Below are 21,489 nucleotides of genomic sequence, written 5' to 3'. Positions count from 1 at the left end.
TTTCTGCTTCAGGCTGGTATTATGATTCTTACTGTTGTTATGCAAACTATTTTTTAAGTCAGAAGAAATCCACTGCTATAATGACAATCACTTTTCATAACAGCATTTGTATGAGTAACATACTAGTTATTTCCTTCTGATATTTTCTTTCTATGGAAGTTAATAATGTGTACCTAGAAAAATCAAATTCATTTTTATAGTCTTTGAGACAGTCTACAGTCTTGCAAAGCACTCCCTGAAGATGTAACCTTATGTCAGCACGGCTTTCAGGGTGAGTGTGCAGGCTCCGTGCTTTACAGGGTTCACCTGGGAATCTCATTGCAAGATCAGGGTCAAAAAAGGTCTCAGCACAATCATGGAAAGTTTTGCTGTTCATTCCAAAAAAGAGCTGCAGAGATACAAACACTCAGCTCGGTTCAGAGCCAAACAGCCAGCAGCCAGGGTGGGGAAAGAGTGGTGCGGGGGAGTTGTTTGTTTGAATTGGAAGTGAATGGTTATGCCTGAGCTGCATTTGGAGTCCTGGCACCGTAAGGCTGATGAATTAATCCTCCGGCTGTGGGCAGCCTTGGCAAGGCCTTATCTGGAGTACTACTATGTCCAGTTCCGTGCAGTGCCTTCCAAAAACAACGTGGCCCATTTGGCAAGAGCCCGGAGGCGAGCTACTGGAATCACAGGAGGTCTAAGGAACATGACCTAAAAGGAGAGAACCAGGACTGCCCACTCTGGAGATGGGAAAATGGTAGGAAAACAAGAATACAGCACCTTTAAACAAAAAGTAGCTGCAAAAAAAAAAAAGAGTAAGACAAGTAAGAGGCTAAACCTGCAGTAGGCATTTAATCAGACAGCATGAAAATCTTTCTGAAGAAGGCCACTGCGCGCTAGAGCAGATTTCCATCTCCAAAGGCTTTTGAGGACAGCTTAGACGAACTTTGTCCTCCTTGCCCTAGCGCATGGGGCTGGACGGGCCGGCAGCTCTGCTGGGCACGGGCCGGGCCGGGCAGCCCTGGCCCCTTGCTGCTGGCACTGCCGAGGTGGCGGTGGCCGCTCCGCAGCAGCCTGCCCATGGGCACGCCAGCGGCCGCGGCCCCCGGGCGACGAGCACCTCTTGAAACCTGCTTCCAGAGAGGTTTTGCTGCCTGTACTGGCACCAGGACGGGCCCTGCGTGCCTCGTGCTGGGGATTAAACCACATTAAGGCTGTGGGGCTTTACCCTAATAGTGGACGTACTGGGCCAGCGGGTCGTGGACCGCGGCAGGGCTGCCCGCTGCCTCCAGGCGGCAAGGCCGGGCACCGCGCTCTGCAGACCCGCGGGGCGTCCCGGCCAAGCGCCGGCCCCTTCCCGGGGCCCCCGCCTCGCTCGGGGGAAGGGGCCCGGCCCCGGCGCCCGGCTCAGCGGGCCGCGGCGAGGGCCGGGAGCAACGGCTGGGGCCGGGGCCGGGCGCTCCGGGGCCGGGCGGCGGCGGCCGAGCTGGGCGGGGAGGCCCCACAGCCGGTTCCCTCTTTGCCCGGCGTGTGATTGGCGGCGGCTCCGGAGCTGCCTACCGCCGGCCATGGAGCCTCCCCTCCGGCCCCCGGTCCGCTCCGCTTCCTGCTGAGGAAAACACCTGTCCGGAGCCGGGGCCGCGACCGCGGCCGTGCCGCTGCGGTGAGTAGCTCTGTCCCGGGGGCCGGCGGACCCTGCCCCAGACCGGCGCTTCCGGGCCCTTCTCGGAGCCCGGGCTCGCAGGTGGCGGCGGGGGCGCAGGACCGGGGCGGTGCGGCCCGGCTCCCCGCGGTGGCGGAGGGCTGAGCCGCCCGGCGGGCGCGGCCCCGGCTGCCCCGCCGGGCTGGGCGCGGCGAGGTTTGCCCTCATCCGGCGGCGACTCGGCAGCTGCTCCCGCGGGCGCTGCGGGGCGGCGCGGCCCCGGCCGCCATCTCGGGGCGGCGGGCGGGCAGGGCCAGGCGCGGCCTCGGGGCCCGGCCGGTGGGCCGGGTGAGGCAGGCAGCCCTGGCCCGCTGCTCCCCGCCGCGTCGTGCCTCCCGGGCCTGGCACAGGCGAAGCGCTTCGCCCCGAGCCCCCTCCCAGCAGGGCATGTGTGACTGACCGGAGTCAGCGCTGCAGTGTCCAAGGCAAGGGCTGAGCCCCGCGTGTGCTGCCCGGCCCCCGCTCCTTGCGGCCTTGGTCCCGGCTCAGGTCCTGGCCCAAACCAGAGTTACAGGTTTGATGCCAGACCTGCTGAGGAAACTATTAGTATGTTGAATAAAACAGTGCAAAGTGAAGGATTGCACTGGACAGCGGTAGCTCTTCCCTCTGGTCTTAAGATCTATGAGTCAGCTCTGCTATAACATAGCTTTTAAACAATAAATAACTGTATTTCCTCGTCCAACAAATAATAACCTCTTGTGTCTATCCGCTATGTGCAGACCATAAAACCTTCCCCCACCACAAATTGTCTGACATAATAGCTGAGGGCATTCAGAGCTTGGTTGTCGGTGGAGATAGATCACAGTGGTAAAGATTGGCGTTTGAAGAAGCGGGCACAAGTTGAAAGGATAGGCCGTATCCAAATAGCAAGTGTGTCCCTGCAGGAGCCATAGCTGCGATCTCCATGTTTTCAGACCCCGTGAAGTGTTGGTTTAAAGGTAGATCACCTTCATTTGTATAACTCCAGTTAACTAGAACTTTGCCAAAATTCTTACCTGCATTTTTGAAACCAGCTAGAAGTTTCTGTTTGTTCCAGAAGCACCCCCAAAGATACCTTGTGTAGAAACCAACATATGCAAAGGTCTGTAGTGAAGGCGGAGTAGTCCTGAAAATATTACAGCCATAATAGTCAGATTCACTGTGCAACCTCCTGACAGAGATGTTCGAATGTGACTATATTATCCGTGAAGTTTACTTGCTAATGGGAAGCTGTGCTGATTTAATTCCCATGAGAGCTAGTAGTTGCCAGAGGATTTGACAAAAGAACTAACCAAAGCAGTTTGTTGTTGTGTTCATGCATAACATGTTAGTGCTGTATCTTGTCTGCGTAGTTCAGCACTGGTTCATCATAGATGTAGAGAAGATGTATTGTATTCCTATCCAGCAAATGCAAAGCGGTCTCGTTCTACAAAACAGTGGTGGAAGGTAGATGTAGTATGCTGCTTGGAAAACTTTGGGTCATGTCATAGGTGGGTTTTTTAATTTATCTTAAAGTGTGAATGTAAATAGATTGTTACTATATTTGTGTAATGTGTGTGCGAGGTGATTCTTAGTCTGACAGAGAGTGCCTGTTTTCTTGCAGGTTATGTTGTCTGGGAAGGAGCTGACACTAAAGTGAAAAGAATAATTTAAAAATAAGGTTTTCACATGGTAGACTGAACCAGAAGCGGAAACTGGTATAGAGAAAGCATAAGAATAAGTAATTGGTAAAACTCTTAACAAAGCAATGATGTTTCACAAGTATCTTAATTTTTTTTGTAGCAGAATATATGAAGTAATTCATGACAATACCACATTGTCTTTTTAAAGCACCTTTCAACCAGTGTTCTCAGATACTTTAACAAGTTTACTCATAAATTTATCTCCTAATCCTGCTGTGAATTATGTTTCAGTTTTGGTTATCCTAAACTGCGCTGGCTTCATTCCCATCACAGAATCACAGAATGTCAGGGGTTGGAAGGGGCCTCAAAAGATCATCTGGTCCAACCCCGCTGCCAGAGCAGGACCACCTAGAGTAGGTCACATAGGAACATGTCCAGACGGGTTTTGAATGTCTCCAGAGAAGGAGACTCCACAACCTCTTTGGGCATCCTGTTCCAGTGCTCTGTCACCCTCACAGTGAAAAAGTTTTTCTTATGTTAATGTGGAACCTCGTATGCTCCAGCTTGCACCCGTTGCCCTTTGTCCTATCATTGGACATCACCGAGAAGAGCCTGGCTTCCCTTCCCTACCATTCCTGCAAGTGATGAGTCAGATTAAGGAACTGGTCCAGCTGAAAATTAACCAAATTTTGTTGTTGTTGTTATGATCAGTTTGCTGACCTGAGTAATGAGATAGGGACGCGACTGGAGACAAAGGCGCGCCTGTTTGCTTTTATTAGTTACCTTTTACAGCTTCGTTTCTTCCTGCTCCATTGCACCCCATCAGGATTTGTGGACTAGTGGTAGGACAGTTCTCCTAATACAGGGAAATACAGAAGTAGAATTAAATTAAATTAGAATTAGTAATAAATAAGAGTGACTTTTTTATTTTTTTGTGGTTTTGTTGCAGAAGGAGTATAGAAATGTCAATACTGTAAGCAATGCTTAGGCATGATAAAGGTTTTTAGGAAGTTATTTTAAATTTCAGTTATAAACATGCAAGTTTTCTGATGCATATGCTTGAGAAAATATGGTTGTGCCATGCCTACACATGGATTAGCGGGAAATAGATACAATTTGATGTCACCCTAAGAGTGGGGACACTTTTGTGTCTGTCATTGCACAGGCAGATTAGAGACAGTCACCACTCCCAAGAGTTGGCTTCTGAAGCTGATGAAAAGGGGTCAGAGCTGAACTGGAGGTGAAGTTGGACATCTGAATTGGGCTGGACTGTACTAGACATGGCAGGCCACAGCCCAAATGAATGTGGGAGAACAAACAGTCTTGTATGGGCAGTTACACAAGTGTCACGCATTTTGCATCGTATCTGATGCAGTTTGTGAGGGAATATTTGAACCTTTCACAATACTGCTCTACCAGTCTTTTAAAGTGGATTAAAATGTCAAACAATTATGTTCATTGATCACTGTACAGGGTGATTCTCTGCCGCATGAGGGAGAGATGCTGCTTTTGATTTTCTTGATGGTCTTGATCAATGGAGTAGGGCTGGAATAGCTTAGCAGGAGATGGAACATTTGTGTCCATATGTGTTTGAAAAATTAATCTTTAAGTGCATGGCAGCCAGATCAGGACATTTTAAACCAGCATGCTTTCTTAGGTCTGGCAAAACCCAATGAAACTGTGAGGAGTCCAGGTTTACTTAATAGGGTCAGCACAACAACTTTTGGAACGAGGGATATTTGTGAAAAACATATGTAGCCTGTTGGCGTGGAAAACACCCCTCACTTCTAGTTGCTTATGTTTAAATGAAGAAAAATATGCAACTGTATTATGTGTTTTAGAAATTATGCTTCAAAATACAGACTCTGCGAAAGCATTGCAAAGTCAAGCTTTCCAAAGTCAGGGAATTTCAAAACATAGGTTTTCCAAACACATTTTCCCTTTCAGCATTGCTGCTTTTCCTCCAGCTCCATCTCCTTTTACTTTTTATATGAAACTGTCTGCTTCCTTCTCCTCCATCCTGGGCGCTGCTGTTGACATTATAGGTGCTCAAGTTTTCCAGCATCCAAGTGCTTTTTTTAGATGAGAGGAGGACTGGAGAGGAAAGCAGTGTTGTAGCGCTGGGGTCCCGCAGAGGCTGTGGCTGATGAAGGCTGACAGGCTGCACATGTGTGAAGGATGAGTGTTGGAGGTGTCTTGGCCAATACGGGTAGATTTCATGGCAGTGACAAAATGTTGAGGGCAACTTCACTTCCTTGAGAAGTTCTAAATACTGGCCCTAAAAGGTAGAGGGAGCTGGGACAGAGTGTTTTCCCCACACTCACTTCCTGAGAAAAATAAGCTCTAAAAAGAAATCAATCTTAGCTGCTAAGAAAAATGATGCTCTGAGAAAGAAGATCTGTATCTACAGTGGAGGATATTTTCTTTCTTTAACTTTGGCAAAGTGTTAATTTTGAGGGTGTGAGTGGCACACTGGAGGCAGGTAAGAGACTATCAGTCTCTTTGCCAGTCTGGAGGGAACTCCCCCCCCCCCCGCCTTTTTAATAAGGAAAGTGTCTTACGAGATAGGAAGCGTGCATATGTTAAAAAAAAAAGACAAGACCCCACCACTTCACTGTTGCTAAAAGACCTTTCAATTGTTTCATATTTTTTTCTCCTTCTCAAGAGCAATCATTTTTGTAGGAGATGTACTGCTGTAGGATGTGTACTGCTTATTGCTCTTCAGAATGGTCGGTATTTCACTGGAAAAGTCATAAGGAAAAAGGACACGATTAGAGGTTTTTGTCTTTTTATTTGTATATATTTTCCCAAATCTTTTACTGTGGGGATTTTTTTTTTAGTAAAGGAACAACTCTTCAGGTTGTAGTTAACCACAAGAATTAGGGTTGAAAGTCCGTGGTTTAAATTCTTCCTGAATCTTAAGTCATCATTCTAGTGGATTTCACTGTGTATTTGTAATCATAAATGGATGAGTTAAAAATACTAGGAGGAAGATGGCAGTTCTATTGCTGAGGTTACCGCAAGATCCTTGGCAGATGCCATCCCCATGTGATGCCTGTACAGAGACTGGCTAAAAAAGCCCCTCTAAAACTCTAATGAATTTAAGTTGGGATTCCTCAAAGGACTATCATCATGAAAATAAAAAATAGGAAATATTGCAGATTTAGTTGTCTTTTATCTACTATTTTTATTTAACTCTTTTATAGAGTAGTTAGGCACTCCAAAATGTTGGTGTTTTTTTAAAAAATGTTTTATTTGGATTCATTACATTTATTGCCCAGATTATTCTTAGCTATTTTTAAAAGGCTTTAAGCATGTCTCCTATGCATGTGTGTTAAAATTAAATTGGTGTACTGTTAGTGTATTTTTATTGTTGTAACAGGAAAAGCATTCTGACTTTTTTTTCAAATGAGCAATCATATGCATAATCAACTTGGTTAAAACTTCCTTCCTGGTAAGTGCAGCACTTCCTTTGCATCTGGATTTGAGGGCAAGCAAGAAAAGTAGAACGGCTTAAACAAAGAAATTTTTTGTGTGAATGGTCTTCCTTTAAAAAAAATAGGAACTTCAGAAATTAAGCAAATGAATCGTCTTCAGCAATTCAGCCTTTATTTCGTAAGCAGGTAATATTTCCTTGTGCTTTGTCAATTATAGAGGTGGTGTGTCTACAGTCGTTGCTTTCCGGAACTTGAAAACAGAATTTTAGTTAGCATGCTATGTTATTTCAGTTTAACCTTTCATATTTTTGTCTCTTGTTTTGTTATCTGCTAAGGCATCACTACATTGGTTTTGGTTTTTCCAGCAATTAAAGAAAGATTTTATGTGTAAAAAGCGTTGTCTGGAAAAGACGTTCTGTATGTTGCTGTAACGTAGCTTGTGTGAGCGCGCTCAGTCGGCACTGCCTTCCTCTTCCAAGCTTTCGGTGAATAATTTCCACTTTAATATTGTTCAGTGGAGATTAACTAACTGTGAGCAACAGTACTGGTAGGCGACTCCTGTCTGGGCGTTTTAGGTGTATTTGATGTAAAGGGTAGTAAATTGACATCAGCTTAGGAGTTTTTTCTTCTGTAACAAACCAGCAGTTTATACTGGAAGTGTTTACTTTTAAAATGGATGGATGTTTTCATCCTCATGAATTGATTTATTTAAAAGAAGCATGTCTGAGGATACTAGGCTTAAATTCAGATGCACATTAGATATCTGTCTTCAGAAGTAGTCCCTGACTTTTGTATCCTAAGGGCTTTTTTTGGTGTAAGTCCTTACTCCTCATCCCTAAAAAGAGAGGCAGAGGAAAATGGGAGTAGGCTCACCTCTGTCCAGTCTGCAAATAAATTGCTTGTTTTGTTACTTTCTGTCATTCCTGGAGCTCAGCAGGACCGCTTCTGCTCCTACACAGTAGCGTGTCTTTTGATTTCTGTGAAAATCCACTTACATTAGTATCAACAGCATCAAAACAGACGAGGCAGCAGAAGAATCAGTGCTTGATCAAATAGAAGCATGAACAAATCCATATAGTCAGACTGCTTATCCTGAGTGAAATCTGGGAAGGCTGTTTAAAAGCTCTATTTTAATTATTTAATCATGGGGTGGTTGTTTATTTTCTGTATTTGGTTTTGAATTGAATAGAATATGACTGAGGTGGTTTATGTAAATCAAGTATATTTATGACCAGAAATTAAGGGGAAGGGGAAATACAAAAACTATATCCTTAGTAGGATTTTGACAGGCCTGTGTTTTCAATTAAGAAGAGTTAAAAAATAAGTGTAAAGAAAAATGCGAATGAGAAACTAATCAAGTATTTGTACGTTTTGCTAGATTTCTTCTGGCATGGAGTTGGGGGATTATGAACAGCCTGTTGTTATGAGAGAGGAAAACAAACGAAGGAGAAGAAGAATGAAACCTCATTGTACATCGAGTAATTTGTCATCAATGGAACTGATATCCATTGAGTTCATTTTACCTACAAGCAATAAACATACTAAAGTACCAGAAATTATATTACTTGAAATAGCTGGCAACTGTACAGTTGAACAAATGAAAGCACAGATTTGGATGCGTGCAATAGAGATGAGCCAAACCACAGATTTCTACCATGCGTTCACCCCGGATCAGTTTATTCTGCAGTATCAGAAGAAAGGGCAATGGTATGAAATTTATGATAAACATCAAGTATTACAGACATTGGACTGCATACTGTACTGGAAAGTGTTACAGAAAAAGATAGGCAAGATCTATGTTGTCCAGAAACAAAAACCATCAGAAGAAGTTCAGGAATTTCAGCGGCAGCTTAACGATTTAATTGGTTATGATGTCACTGATGTAAGCAATGTGCATGATGATGAGCTAGAATTTACCCGTCGCAGATTAGTCACTCCACGAATGATAGAGGTAGCCTGTAGAGATCCTAAATTGTATGCAATGCACCCATGGACTACTTCTAAGCCACTCCCAGAATATTTATTTAAAAAGATCACTAATAATAACATTTTCATAATCATACATAGAGGAACAACTAGCCAAAAAATTAAAGTGTCAATAGATGACACTCCAGATATGATTCTTCACAGCTTTTTCACAAAAATGGCAAAGAAAAAGTCTCTGATGGACATTCCTGAAGATCATAGTGAACTGGATTTTGTTCTCAGGATTTGTGGCAGAGATGAGTACATTACTGGAGAGACACCAATCAAAGATTTTCATTGGATAAGACAATGCCTTAAGAATGGGGAAGAAATCCACCTTGTCTTAGATAATCCCCCTGACCCAAATGAGGATGAGGTTCAGAAGGAAGAGTGGCCCTTGGTGGATGATTGTACAGGAGTTACAGGGTATCATGAACAATTGACAATAGATGGAAAAGATCATGAGAGAGTCTTCACTATCTCTTTGTGGGATTGTAATAGGAAATTTAGGGTGAAAATAATTGGCATTGATATCCCAATTTTACCAAGAAATACTGATCTTACCGTGTTTGTGGAGGCTAACATTCAACATGGGCAACAGCTCCTGTCACAGAGGAGGACTTCGTCGAAGCCTTTCACTGAGGAGGTTCTGTGGAATATTTGGTTGGAGTTTGATATCAAAATCAAGGATTTGCCTAAAGGAGCACTCCTGAATCTTCAGATATACTGCGGCAAAGCACAGGGGCTGTCCACAAAGACGAACCTTCAGTCGCATGAATCCCCCAACTCTGATTCAAAATGCAAAACTCAGCTTCTCTATTATGTAAATCTTTTGTTGATAGATCACCGTTTCCTGCTACGAAGTGGGGAATACGTGCTCCACATGTGGAAGATTCCAGGCAAGGGGGAAGAACAAGGAAGTATCAATGCAGACAAACTCACGTCAGCAACTAACCCAGATAAAGAAAACTCAATGGCTATTTCTATTGTGCTGGACAAATATTGTCACCCAATTGCCTTGCCCAAGCACAGGATAACATCAGACCCCCAAGGGGATAGGACACGAGCTGAAATGCCCAACCAGCTTCGCAAGCAACTTGAAGAGATCATAGCAACTGACCCACTTAATCCGCTTTCTCCTGAAGACAAAGAACTGTTGTGGCACTTTAGGTATGAAAGCATAAAGCACCCCAAGGCGTATCCTAAGCTGCTTAGCTCTGTGAAATGGGGTCAACAAGAAATAGTGGCCAAAACATACCAGTTGCTAGCTAAAAAGGAGGTTTGGGATCAAAGCACTTTAGATGTTGGACTCACAATGCAACTTCTGGACTGTAACTTTTCAGATGAAAATGTCCGAGCAATGGCAGTTCAAAAACTGGAAAGTTTAGAAGATGATGATGTTCTTCATTATCTTTTACAGCTTGTGCAGGTAAGGTGTATTTGCATTCTTGAACTCTGCCTTCCGGGAGTATTTGCATTGCCCCATCATCATTCCCATCTTAGCAGTCTAGTTAGTAATCCCTGTTTTGAAGTCTCCAGTGTATAGTCAAAGCAGTGGTAATAACCAAATTAACCCAAAACACACTTTCCACGTTGGCCTTTTGCCTATGTTGTTACTTTTGTGTTACCATTGCCTTGTGTCTTAAAATTTGCATCTTGCGTTTACAGTAGTATGTTTTTCTGGAAATTGTCAGCACTAGCACAGCTATGATGGGAGCAAATCCTACCTGTGATGTCTCTAATCCTGTTTGTATATGGTCTGAATCACACAGCGCTAAAGAATTGTTGACCAGCTTTACCAATAGTTTAGAAAGGGTATAGACAGAAAGAAAGTAAAGGCGGATGTTGACATGGGGAAGGCCGGAAGAAAAATCTGGGGTTGGGTTTCAGGTCAAGAATAGCAGTGTAGTTACATAGTGTGTGGCCATGACTTCAGTCTTGTACTGTTAACGGGACCAAATTTATTTAGAAGCTTCCAAAAAATCTTAAAAACTAAGTAAAGGGTTGCTAGGACTCCATAATAAGATTAATTCATTCTGGGAAGTTGGATGAAAAATTGTGTTTTTAGTGGCAATGAATCACTGCAGTATCAATTTGAAGTGCTTTGTGTGCGCATCTGCCAGGTGAAACGTCAGGAAGGTTTATATCAGTAATACAAGAAAATTGGTTTGTTTGCTTTTTCGCCTCACGGTGCCAGAGCTGGGCAGCCTGTCAGTGGCAAAATCACATCTGATGGCTGATGAAAAGTGTAACCCTGTGGTTCTTCCTCGTAGTCCCCTGAAGCAAGGCGACTCCGCAGGCTTCCCACAACCAACAGGGCTCCGGTTCTGCGGAGGGACTGTTGCCCCGCAGAGCAGGAAGTACTTTTTTCAAAGAATCCGAGGACAAAATTGGCATTCCAAATGAAAAAAAAAAAAGAAGAAAGAAAAAGGAACTGCTGCAGCCGAGGAAGCTGCGGGATGGGGCTTTTAATTTCTGTGAGTTCAGAGACAGTCCAGGTTCCCAGGAAAATGAAGGTAGTAGTTCAGATTTTGCTGCGCATCAGTAGTGCTTTAGACAAAGCCTTCTTAGCCTTGTCTTTGCTTGTCTGAAGATTAGGCTCCCCAGGCAGAATTTATGCACTTCTGCATTAACCAAAGGAGTCGCTACGGTTACCTCATTGGGCCTCCCACGTAGCTGCTGCTATATATATGCTTGGCTTGTGAGCTTTTGCTGTCTACATGTGGCTCTGCAATTTTATTTGCTTTTCTATCCAAATTAGAGGTTTGGGATGGTGATTGGTTGATATCAAAGTGCCTAAGAGAACAGGGGAAATACTGTTTTTTTGCCATTTGTTTTTTGAACTTATCTGTTTTCTGGAAGTACGAATCTAGAGAGTTTTAAAAAGAAGAAATCTCTCTAACAGTAAATTAAATTGCTGTAGTATAAAATCATAGTAGCTTAACTTCACTGTGTCATTTTTAGTGAGAGATGTAGTAAGAAATCAAAAGATTGCCATCCCCAAAAAGGAAAAAAAATACTAAATCCCAACTTTTACCTCTCTGCTGCATCCTTGTCTTCCTTTCTTGGCTAACAACAGAGCATAGGCCATCAACATCCTGCAGTAAAGTATTGGTACCACAGTGTATCTGAAAATCCACATTTTTCAGAGAATGGATGTCAGCCATTCCTGTGCTCTAATGTACACATCCGAGATGTCTCTTCTGCAAACGATCATCACTTTTCACATGCATGCCTTCATGAAAGCTTTATGGCTTATTTCACTCTGCACAGGATATTCCCATTTTACCTCCCAGTAGAGTTAGAAATCAAACAAACATTTTATTTCCCCCCAGGTTTATCCCAAATAGAAGCAGCCATGCCATAAATAAACCTATTGAGCTTCCTATAAAGGTCTGTTGTTCTGTGTGCAGTTGATAAAACATGGATAGGATAGTTAAAATAAGACAAAATCCATTGTAAAACAAACACCAATGACTGTACTGCTTGTATATGGCAGTGAGTAAAGCTCTTCTGCTGAATTGACAAGGCAAAGGTACGTGCAGGGACCTGATGAAGTGCTAGCAGACGTTTTTTAATGGCTAGCTTTTATTGTTGCTATTCAAACACTGATATCTGACTTCACAAAGAAAAAAGAAAAATGGGATTGAATTTTTAAAATAATTATTTCTAAAACATAAGCATACTAAGGATGCCCATAATACATTTTTCTAACATTCTTTTATGTTAAAATATATTTGCAACCTTAATATAAAGAGGTTTTGCTTTGAAGCAATGGCTGGTTGTTTGGCTGTATTTTTCTAAAATTGTTTTTCAGGGGTAGGCACTGAGAACATTCAACAAAGTATATACCAAAATAAGGCTTTTAGTAGGCTTTCTCGGAACTGTAAGCAAATCTATTTGAATTTATGTAATAATTATTGCTTTTGGGTGCCTTATTATAGTGAAAATTATTTTTTATTAAAAAACACTCATACCTCATAATCTCATACACAAAGTAAAAGGATCTATATATTTTTAAATCAGTTCATGTTTGTGAATTCTCATTATCTTTCCTAAATAAGATGGTGTTGCTTGGGGAAATAGAACAGTATTGCAGAGACGGTCAAGACAGTTCTTGCAGAATTATGATACTGTAGAAGGGCAAGTCTTTGGTGCAAGTGCTTGGCTTTCTTGTCTGTCTCTTAGCCAGCAGCTGGAAAGAACAAGTCTTCGTAGCATTTTTATAAGTTGGTTCATCCTAGAAGGTTGACTGAAAAATCTCAATTTTTAATTTTTTTTTTTCTGTTGATTAAACCCACAAGACAATTTACATTTCAGAAATAGTGTTGATATTTTAATAACAAAAGTACAACTGTGTGCTGCAGTACTTTTAAGAGTTTATAAAACCCTGTGATTTGTTCGATGGATTTAGTGGACCTCTGCTGATGGCTTGGTTGCTTCTTTGCAAGCTGCAGACCACAGTGATCTTGAAAGAGCCATTATATTCTGTTGAATAACTATCGCTAGAGGTTTGCATACTTTGTTGCTTTTGAAAGCTGAGCGTACTACATGCACCCAGCTCTCTGCACATCCCTTTGTTTTCCCTTAATCTTCCTATGTGCTGCTTCCTGGCGCTCTATTTCCAGAACCTGAAGCCATTCACCAACACCCTCAGTCCACGACAGGGATTTTGTGACTCTATTCCAGAGATTGGATGCTGCTTCTTTCTCTTTTCTTGCCATGGGATATACATGCATATCTTTTTTCTGCCATTAATCTAATACAAACCTCCTATAAACTTGGGTCCCTCCAGCAATGGGAAAGAAGCTGCTGGAAAAACCACTTGAAGTGGATCAGTTCCTTGGCACAGCCCAGTATCTGGAAGTGTGATAGTTTTCTGGTAGACAAAACTTGGTCTTTGGTTATTGGGATGGGGGGAGAGAATAACAGCAAAAAAATTCCAATCCCGACATTTTGAAAAAGTTGACCTGTTGTTTCCACCCTCTTTTGGAAGTAGCTTGGAAATATCCCTGGGCTTGGGTGGAGGAGAACAGCTGCTGGAAGAAAAAAAGTACATCTGTGCTCACAGAGTCATTAAAAAAAAAAGCTCTGGTGAAGTCTTCCTCTTACTTGTACTCTGTTGATATAGCATGTGTATCAGAGCCATTATTCTATTTTGTCATTCATTTAGGCTAAAGGCCAGACTAGGTGCTCCGAAAAGCTGCTCCTGTATCCTGTGCTTGCTGAGGAACCCAGCAGTGAACCCTGCTGCCCCAGTCCCAGAGTGGTGGATGTTATCAAAAAATAGGGCGTTATTATTGAAAGTTTTTATTAAAGAATGATTACAAATATGCCATTTCATTTGGCAATAATCTTTTCAAGGCTTCTCAGTGTCAGTCAGACTGCAGACTGTTTTCTGTCTTGCTGGACTTTGCTGAGAACAGCTTGAGAATGAAGTTGCTTTGTTCACATGCCTTCGTGTGCTGAGATCGGTCTCACTGGCCTGCGTTGCTTTATTTGTCACATTACCAATATACCTGAAAAGAACCCATTGCAAAGAAAAAGTGATTCTTGAATCAAACACAGAGAACCTTGCTTTGTTTTTTTCAACTTTGTTTCCTCAAAAGAGCTTTGTCGTCCTGTTTCTACTCCTGCAGCAGTGCGTTCTCTAGATGTAATCGGTAAAGTATAAGTGCAACGGGATCTTATATATGTTAATAACATGTCTTTATGTTTGTATTACTCAGGCTGTGAAATTTGAGCCGTATCATGACAGCGCATTAGCCAGATTTCTGCTAAAACGTGGTTTGAGAGTAAGTACTTAAAGATACAGCCAACTTATGCTAAAGTTACTGGCATTGTTAAAACCCTTTATCAAGAAATGTGTGCTGACTGCAGTATTTTTCTTTACCTCTAGAACAAAAGAATTGGTCACTTCTTGTTTTGGTTCTTAAGAAGCGAGATTGCCCAGTCTATGCATTACCAGCAGAGGTTTGCGGTCATCCTAGAAGCCTATCTTAGGGGCTGTGGAAAGGCAATGCTACACGATTTCATGAAGCAGGTTCAAGTAATTGAATTGCTGCATAAAGTCACAATGGAGATAAAATCAGTTTCTGCAGAAAAGTATGATGTCACTTCTCAAGGTATTTGCTAACAGGCATTTCTTCGTTTGTAATAATACTGGTTTTTCTCTTCGGGTGTGAAAATCTAGGCAGCAAATTGTACTATTTATTTAGAAAATTCATGGATAAATTAACGTCAAAAGGCATCATTATTACTTCTTTTAAAATGCCAGTGCAAGTTAATAGTGATAGAACTAACAGCACAATTGTTTGCTCATTCCACCCCAAAAGGGGAAGAATACCAATGTTACAGACACCCAGTACTTTCCCATGCTTTGGCTTATCTTCTTGAACCTCACACCATGCAACTGGGAAACAGCAGGTACCTTCTTGTGCGTAACCCTTAGCTGAATGACAGCACTGAAGAAAGGAACAACCCAGGACACAAGTACTAACTGGAAATAAAGGGAAAAGTGGCACTTGCCAAGAAACACAGCTATACCCTAGGCAGTCACTAAAAGATTCTTGGCAAGAAGACCAGGGAGGGGTCCGGTACAGCCTCTGCCATGCCATGGAAGTTACTGGTGGATCACCAGTGAATATAAAGAGCACATCTTTGGGGACTTGCAATGTGCTGAATAGGAGTCTTGTGAGAGACAGATGTGGTGTTACTATTTCTGGTACTTGTAAGCACTGCTTTGGAAGCCACAGTAGGGTTCTGCAATGCCTGTTTACTTCTGGGTTTTCCCTGTCTTTTCCCCAGCCCCCAACTTCCTTAAAAGCTTGTTTGTTATCATTCCTCGTTGCGTGGTGTTGGGTGTAGGTATGAGAAGACATATAACAATGTTTGAACTCTAAAGCTGTAGAGAGACCAGCTTTTCCTGCACGCTCAGCCTGGTATGATCCAGGCCAGAAAGTCCTTGGTTCAGAAAGCCTTTCCACTCTGGTTATGCAGAAGGAATTTGAAAGAAATATGCATTTAGTCTCCAATATATAATGTAATGTCAGTTACTGTACCACGTAGTGTGAGTTAGGGAACTTATTGAACCCTCATACAAAATATTCATTCTAAACAACTTTCTAAAATTTGTCTTAAAATGCTCAATAATCTAAATATATTTGGTCAGAATTCCATGTTTTGGAAGGAAACTTTACAGCCTTGCAGATGTACATATCTGTAACAGCAGTGGTTTCCATGATATGTTATCTTTGAAGGATATGTGGGCAAAGAAGAAAAGTTTCAAGAAAAAGCAATCACATTAACACCCACCAGGTTTTGAAGTTAAAGAATCTTCGTATGTAATGTGGAGCAGAACATCGAAAGATGACTTATGTAATTGACATTTTCACTGAATAAGACTTCCTGAAACTGTGGAGTGTCCTACTAATGCTATATCTTATTTAATTTATTCTGAGATTATTGAGGGTATGATTTTTCCTACAGGCACCCTCTACTTCTTGTATTTTTAAAAATGTATATCCTAAAATTTCTTCTTTAGTTTATTACTTCTTTTTTTGGCCCATCATTTCTAATGTTCATAGTTGTTTGTCTTTTCAGTCTGAATGTTTTGGTCTGTTTAATTTCAATCTGTCTGCAGCCTCATCTAATTCTTGTATGTATTTTCTTCCTCCAGTATTTGTGGATTTTTTTAAAGGATACAGTCCTTCCTGTTAGGTACATACTAATCCAGTAGCAGTCATAATGTCTTAACTCTTTCTTTCAGTTTTCATGTAAACTCTTTGCTTATATTTGAACACAAAGAGTAATAATAAATAAATAAATTCTTAAGATCATAATATTACAGCTTGCATAGGATTATCTGCTTTCATCACCTCTCTATTAGATGATTTGTCTCCCAAGAATGTGTCTATGCAGCTGCTTCTTCTCTTAAAACGTACAGCACTTTGTTCTTAAGCCAAATCAAGTTGAAATTGTTTTAGCAAGCGCCTTCCCTTGCGTTTTAAAATCAGCTAATTCCTAATCTTTACTAGCTTCAATTGGTTGGCATACAATTTTCAAATTACATTGCATGGCAATGAGGAGACTTACTGAAATCAAGCTAGATTTGTCTAGGAAATCAGTAGTTACATTTTAGAAAGCTGTTCTGTGACCCAGGTTACTGCAGCCTGGGAGTTTTTTGGTTTGGTTTTGTTTTGGTTTTTTTTTTTGAAAAGTGTCCAATTATAAACTCCACTTATTAGCTCCTGTATCTTGCTGTCAGATTTATTTATTTTTTACCAGAGGAGATACCACATTGGTTACCTGTCACCACTAGCTAGTTCTTTTCGAAAAGCCCTTAGGATAAGCATAACATTTGTGTTGTGTGAGTTCCTGACTTTCTTAATTTGATAGCAACTTTTGAAATATCTTCATTTTGGTGGACATGACCTGGCAGTGTGCACTGGCAGCCCAGAAAGCCAACCATATCCTGGGCTGCTTCAAAAGCAGCGTGGCCAGCAGGTCGAGGGAGGTGATTCTCCCCCTCTACTCTGCTCTGGTGAAACCTCACCTGCAGTGCTGTGTCCAGCTCTGGTGCCCCCAGCACAAGAAGGACATGCACCTGCTCAAGCAGGTCCAGAGGAGGCCACAAAGATAATCAGGGCGCTGGAGCACCTCCCCTGTGAGGACAGGCTGAGAGAGTTGGGGTTGTTCAGCCTGGAGAAGGGAAGGCTCCAGGAGACCTTATAGCGGCCTTCCAGTACTTAAAGGGGGCCTGCAGGAAAGGTGGGGGCAATCTTTTTAGCAGGGCCTGTTGTGATGGGACAAGGGGTAATGGTTTTAAACTAAAAGAGGGCAGATTCAGACTAGATACGAGGAAGAAATTTTGTACACTGAGGGTGATAAAACACTGGCACAGGCTGCCCAGAGAGGTGGTAGAAGCCCCATCCCTGGAAGCATTCAAGGTCAGGTTGGACGGGGCTCTGAGCAACCTGATCTAGCTGAAGATGTCCCAGCTCACTGCCGGGGCTTGGGCTAGATGACCTTTAAATGTCCCTTCCAACCCAAACTATTCTATGACTGTGATTTTATGATTTTGTGTATTAAATATCCAGGTCCATTTCTAGCTTTCTCATAACAATTTTTTTTTTTTCTCTTTAATTTTTGTCTCCAGAATTATGTGAACACGTATATGGAGCTGCAAAGCTGCAATTTGTTTTAAAACAGTGTTCAGGTGTTTGTCCTAACAGGGTGTAATACCCAGTGTATTGCTTATGCTGCTAACATGTGCTAGCTGAGATGAACAAGTGCGTCATATGTAGTATAATGCATGCTGTTCTAAGCTGAAGATTCAGAAGCTTGAGGTTTTATGAATTAAAAGATTCAGTATGAACATTAAAATTCTTGTTTGTGTAAATAGACAGCAAATTTTCTTCTTACTGGAATGTGAGATTACAAGGCTGCACTATGAAACCAGTTTTAGGAGGATAGGAAATTCTGTGTCTCTGTAGTTGGAGTCCTTATGGTTTTGGTATAACCGACTCCAAGAATTCAAAAGCCATGAGTCTGTCTGCAAGAGCAATGAGGTAGGTCAGAATAATACCAGAAAACACAAGGTGCTTTTAAATGCCTTCTCCTTCTGAGCCTTTGGGGTAGATTGTTCAACATTTCCTTGGCAGTGATAAGGGCAAAATATTTTTTGGTGTGTTGTGCAAGTTTGATTACTTTTTTGCCCTCCAACTTAAGATTTCATTGTGTTTTCTTACTTGTAATTGCAGTTATTGCACAGCTGAGACAAAAGCTTGAAAAACTACAGAGCAGCAAACTTCCAGAAAGTTTTAGAGTTCCCTACGATCCTGGGCTAAGAGCAGGAGCCCTAGTGGTGAGTGTTATCTGAGTTTCTACAGATCCTTTCTGAAAAAAATAGCCCATTTGCAGGTATGTGTCATTTGGTAACAATTTTCACTAGCATGTCTAAAGGTCTTATTTCACTGTAAGTATGATGGCATTTCAGTAAGTTTTGTTCCCAAAGCTATTAGCATTTTTCTAAATGTAACGACATGCCACTATGCCACTAAAAAAATGCAACAACCCATAAAATTGTAGTCATTAAATGGCAATTATGATTTTTCCATTAGTTTAATCCATGATTTGACCAGGCAACTGACTCTTTTTTACATCAAATACCTGTGTAAAACTGTTTTATCTGACTTCAGGGGCTTTGGGGTATTCAGTTTACTGTTCCTCCAGTTGCTCTCCCTGTCTTACCCTGATTCATATCTGTCATTAAAGTTTGGGTCTCCAGACCTTCACCTTACTAATAAAAACATCTGCCTTAGCTGTTTCTGATTTTTCAATAGGTGTATGTTGCTTTTGTTGTTTTTATTAGAAAACGCATTAAGATTTTGTTAGAAATACGTTAACAGACGCTTGGGTTTTTCTGTGTTGCTGCCTCCAGTTTTGTGGTGAGACTGCAGAGGCTAATGTCAACTCAGAGTTAAAAACAAGATGAAGAAATCAGCAAATGTGTAGTGAAAGGGAATTGGTTCATCCGTCTACTATGCAGTGTGAGGTTTGGGTAAAGCACAGTGAATATCCTTGGATTCACTAGATGTGCCACAAGGAGCCTACAAGAAAAGAACCCCTTGATTTTTCTCTTGGCTAAGGACAGAGGAACCATCCAACCTAAGGAATTGCTGAATAGTAGGGTGCTTATTTGGTATTCATTGTCTAGCTCTGGCAATGTTTCTGTTAAATAAACCTGTGCCTTGATAGATGGGCTATAAGCTAGTCAGGTGAGAGAGTGAACACTTTCCGATTGGACATGGCTGAGGTACTGTCAGTACAGAAGTCAATTCAAACATTGTTTACTCAGAAATACAGAATTTTTGGCTTCTTAACTATTATTTTCTTGATTGTATTTCTCCCTTTAGTCTTTTGTGTACAAAAATCACCAACTGCATGATAAAAAGTGAATTTCAAAATAAAATTAAAAAATCTTTCTGGACTTTCTAGCTTTCCTTCACTTAGGAAGTATGCAGCCCTACCAGGACCCTCCTAGGTGAAGGAAACCATAGATTTACAAGGGAAGGTAGCTATATCCAAAAATAGACGGGTTAGATCCTTTTTTTTTTTTTTTTCCAAACTGTATGAACAAAAATGTAGCAAACTGTATTAGTAAGTTTTCATTTAATCTTCATTCTAGGAAGGGCTACTTGTCCATGATCTTCAAACCCTGAAATTTAGCTAGTCTAAACTAAATAGTAGAAGTAAAATCAGTGTTTCTAGTAAGTTCAGAGATCGAATAACTTCTTTCCTTTTTAAAAATAAGGATGGTAAAACCTGCTTTGTTTTAAACTACAAGCACAGAACCTCAATCTATGGAACATGAATATTCCAAGATACTCTTCCCTGATGTCACCTCTCAAACACTAATGTGCAATAGCTTTTATTATTTTAGATGGCTTTATTGTACATAGTAATGTTCAACAATGTACCAAGAATTCCGGAATAGAAAGTATTACATACTACAGTTGTATTAGACATAATTAGTTGAGAAAACATTGGAAATAATGCAATTTCAGTAATTTCAGTACTGAATTTCTCAAGGTTAAAAATATAATAAAACTAAATAGGGAATTTATTTTCTTATTTTATGAATGATGATGTTAAATTAGTTTAACAAATTCCGTTTTCCCCATGAATTTGAATGATTTGCTAAGGGAATTGAATCAAGCAATCTGGAATAACTGAAGTTGCTACAAGTCACAAGGGTGGATGATGTGGTAAATTGCATTGGACAATGATTATGTTCCCATTTTGCAGAGCACCTGTGTCCACTCTCCAGGCTAAAGAGCCCCAGGTCTCTCAGCCTTTCCTCCCCTTTCTCTTCTCCAGTCCCCTCATTGTCTTTGTATCCCTCTGCTGGACTCTCTCCAGTAGTTCCCTGTCCCTCTTGAACTGAGGGGCCCAGATGTCCACAGTACTCTAGATGCGGCCTCTAAGAATCTCTTATTCCTGGTTTTAAAAGGTGGGGGTTTTTTTCTGTCTGAAGGAGATTTGCAAGCTAAATCCAGTTTCAGAGAGTCAAGGAATGCTTTTTCCTTTATCATGGACAGTGTTAAAAGTTGTGCAGGTTCAGTGAGACTGCATGTGGCAATTGAATACCATTCCTTACATGTGCTTTCAGTGTGTTTCGTGTGGTATAACTGATTGGAAATTGGTAAACTACTCTGTAGCTGGTGTGTAAAAGCATTAGTTGTGTTGATGTTGGAGTACAATGGCTAGCAATAAATGTGTCTTTCACAGATAGAAAAATGTAAAGTAATGGCATCTAAGAAGAAGCCCCTCTGGCTTGAGTTTAAATGTGCAGATCCAACAGCTCTATCAAATGAAACCATAGGCATAATCTTCAAACATGGAGATGACCTCCGTCAGGACATGCTTATTTTACAGGTATGATAGCTGAAATGTATAAAACGAATAACGTGAATATTTTAAAATGGTTTAAAATGGTTTTACTTTTCAGACGTATATATACCTGATCTTTACTGTCTATATGAAATGTGAGGTTGTCTTTTGTTTTTTAAAATGTGTATCACAAGGCTGACATCAAAACTGGATATTCTTTCTTGTACTAGAGTTTTCTATGTTACTGCGTTGTGAGTTAACCCTGGTGGGATGGGGAAAGAGGAAAGGAAGATTAAAAGCAAGAAATCTTCTGGGTTGAGACAAAATTTATTTAATAAGCAAAGGAGAAGTGGAAGAAGAGAGAAAGAAAACAAAACAAGTGATACAAAGGTAGTCACTCACCACATCC

The 21,489-nt window shown here is 41.4% G+C and overlaps 1 protein-coding gene across 1 annotated transcript in view; it reads left to right on the top strand.

The window, feature by feature from the left end:
- The first annotated feature begins 1,626 nt into the window (after positions 1 to 1,626).
- Positions 1,627 to 21,489, top strand: part of PIK3CG (phosphatidylinositol-4,5-bisphosphate 3-kinase catalytic subunit gamma) — a 34,152-nt gene continuing 14,289 nt past the window's right edge. Inside the window, exons 1-6 of the mRNA XM_086480640.1 lie at positions 1,627 to 1,645; positions 8,101 to 10,116; positions 14,417 to 14,482; positions 14,587 to 14,812; positions 18,449 to 18,552; positions 20,979 to 21,125. Of these exons, the coding sequence (XP_086336766.1) occupies positions 8,113 to 10,116; positions 14,417 to 14,482; positions 14,587 to 14,812; positions 18,449 to 18,552; positions 20,979 to 21,125 (2,547 nt within the window). The 5' untranslated portion in view covers positions 1,627 to 1,645; positions 8,101 to 8,112. The remainder of the gene's footprint in view (positions 1,646 to 8,100; positions 10,117 to 14,416; positions 14,483 to 14,586; positions 14,813 to 18,448; positions 18,553 to 20,978; positions 21,126 to 21,489) is intronic.

This window comes from Leptosomus discolor, chromosome 1, assembly GCF_034619465.1.
Source record: "Leptosomus discolor isolate bLepDis1 chromosome 1, bLepDis1.hap2, whole genome shotgun sequence".
Lineage (NCBI taxonomy): Eukaryota > Metazoa > Chordata > Aves > Leptosomiformes > Leptosomidae > Leptosomus > Leptosomus discolor.
The sequence above is the reverse complement of the archived record's forward strand: the minus strand, read 5'-3'. Positions and strand labels throughout refer to the sequence as shown.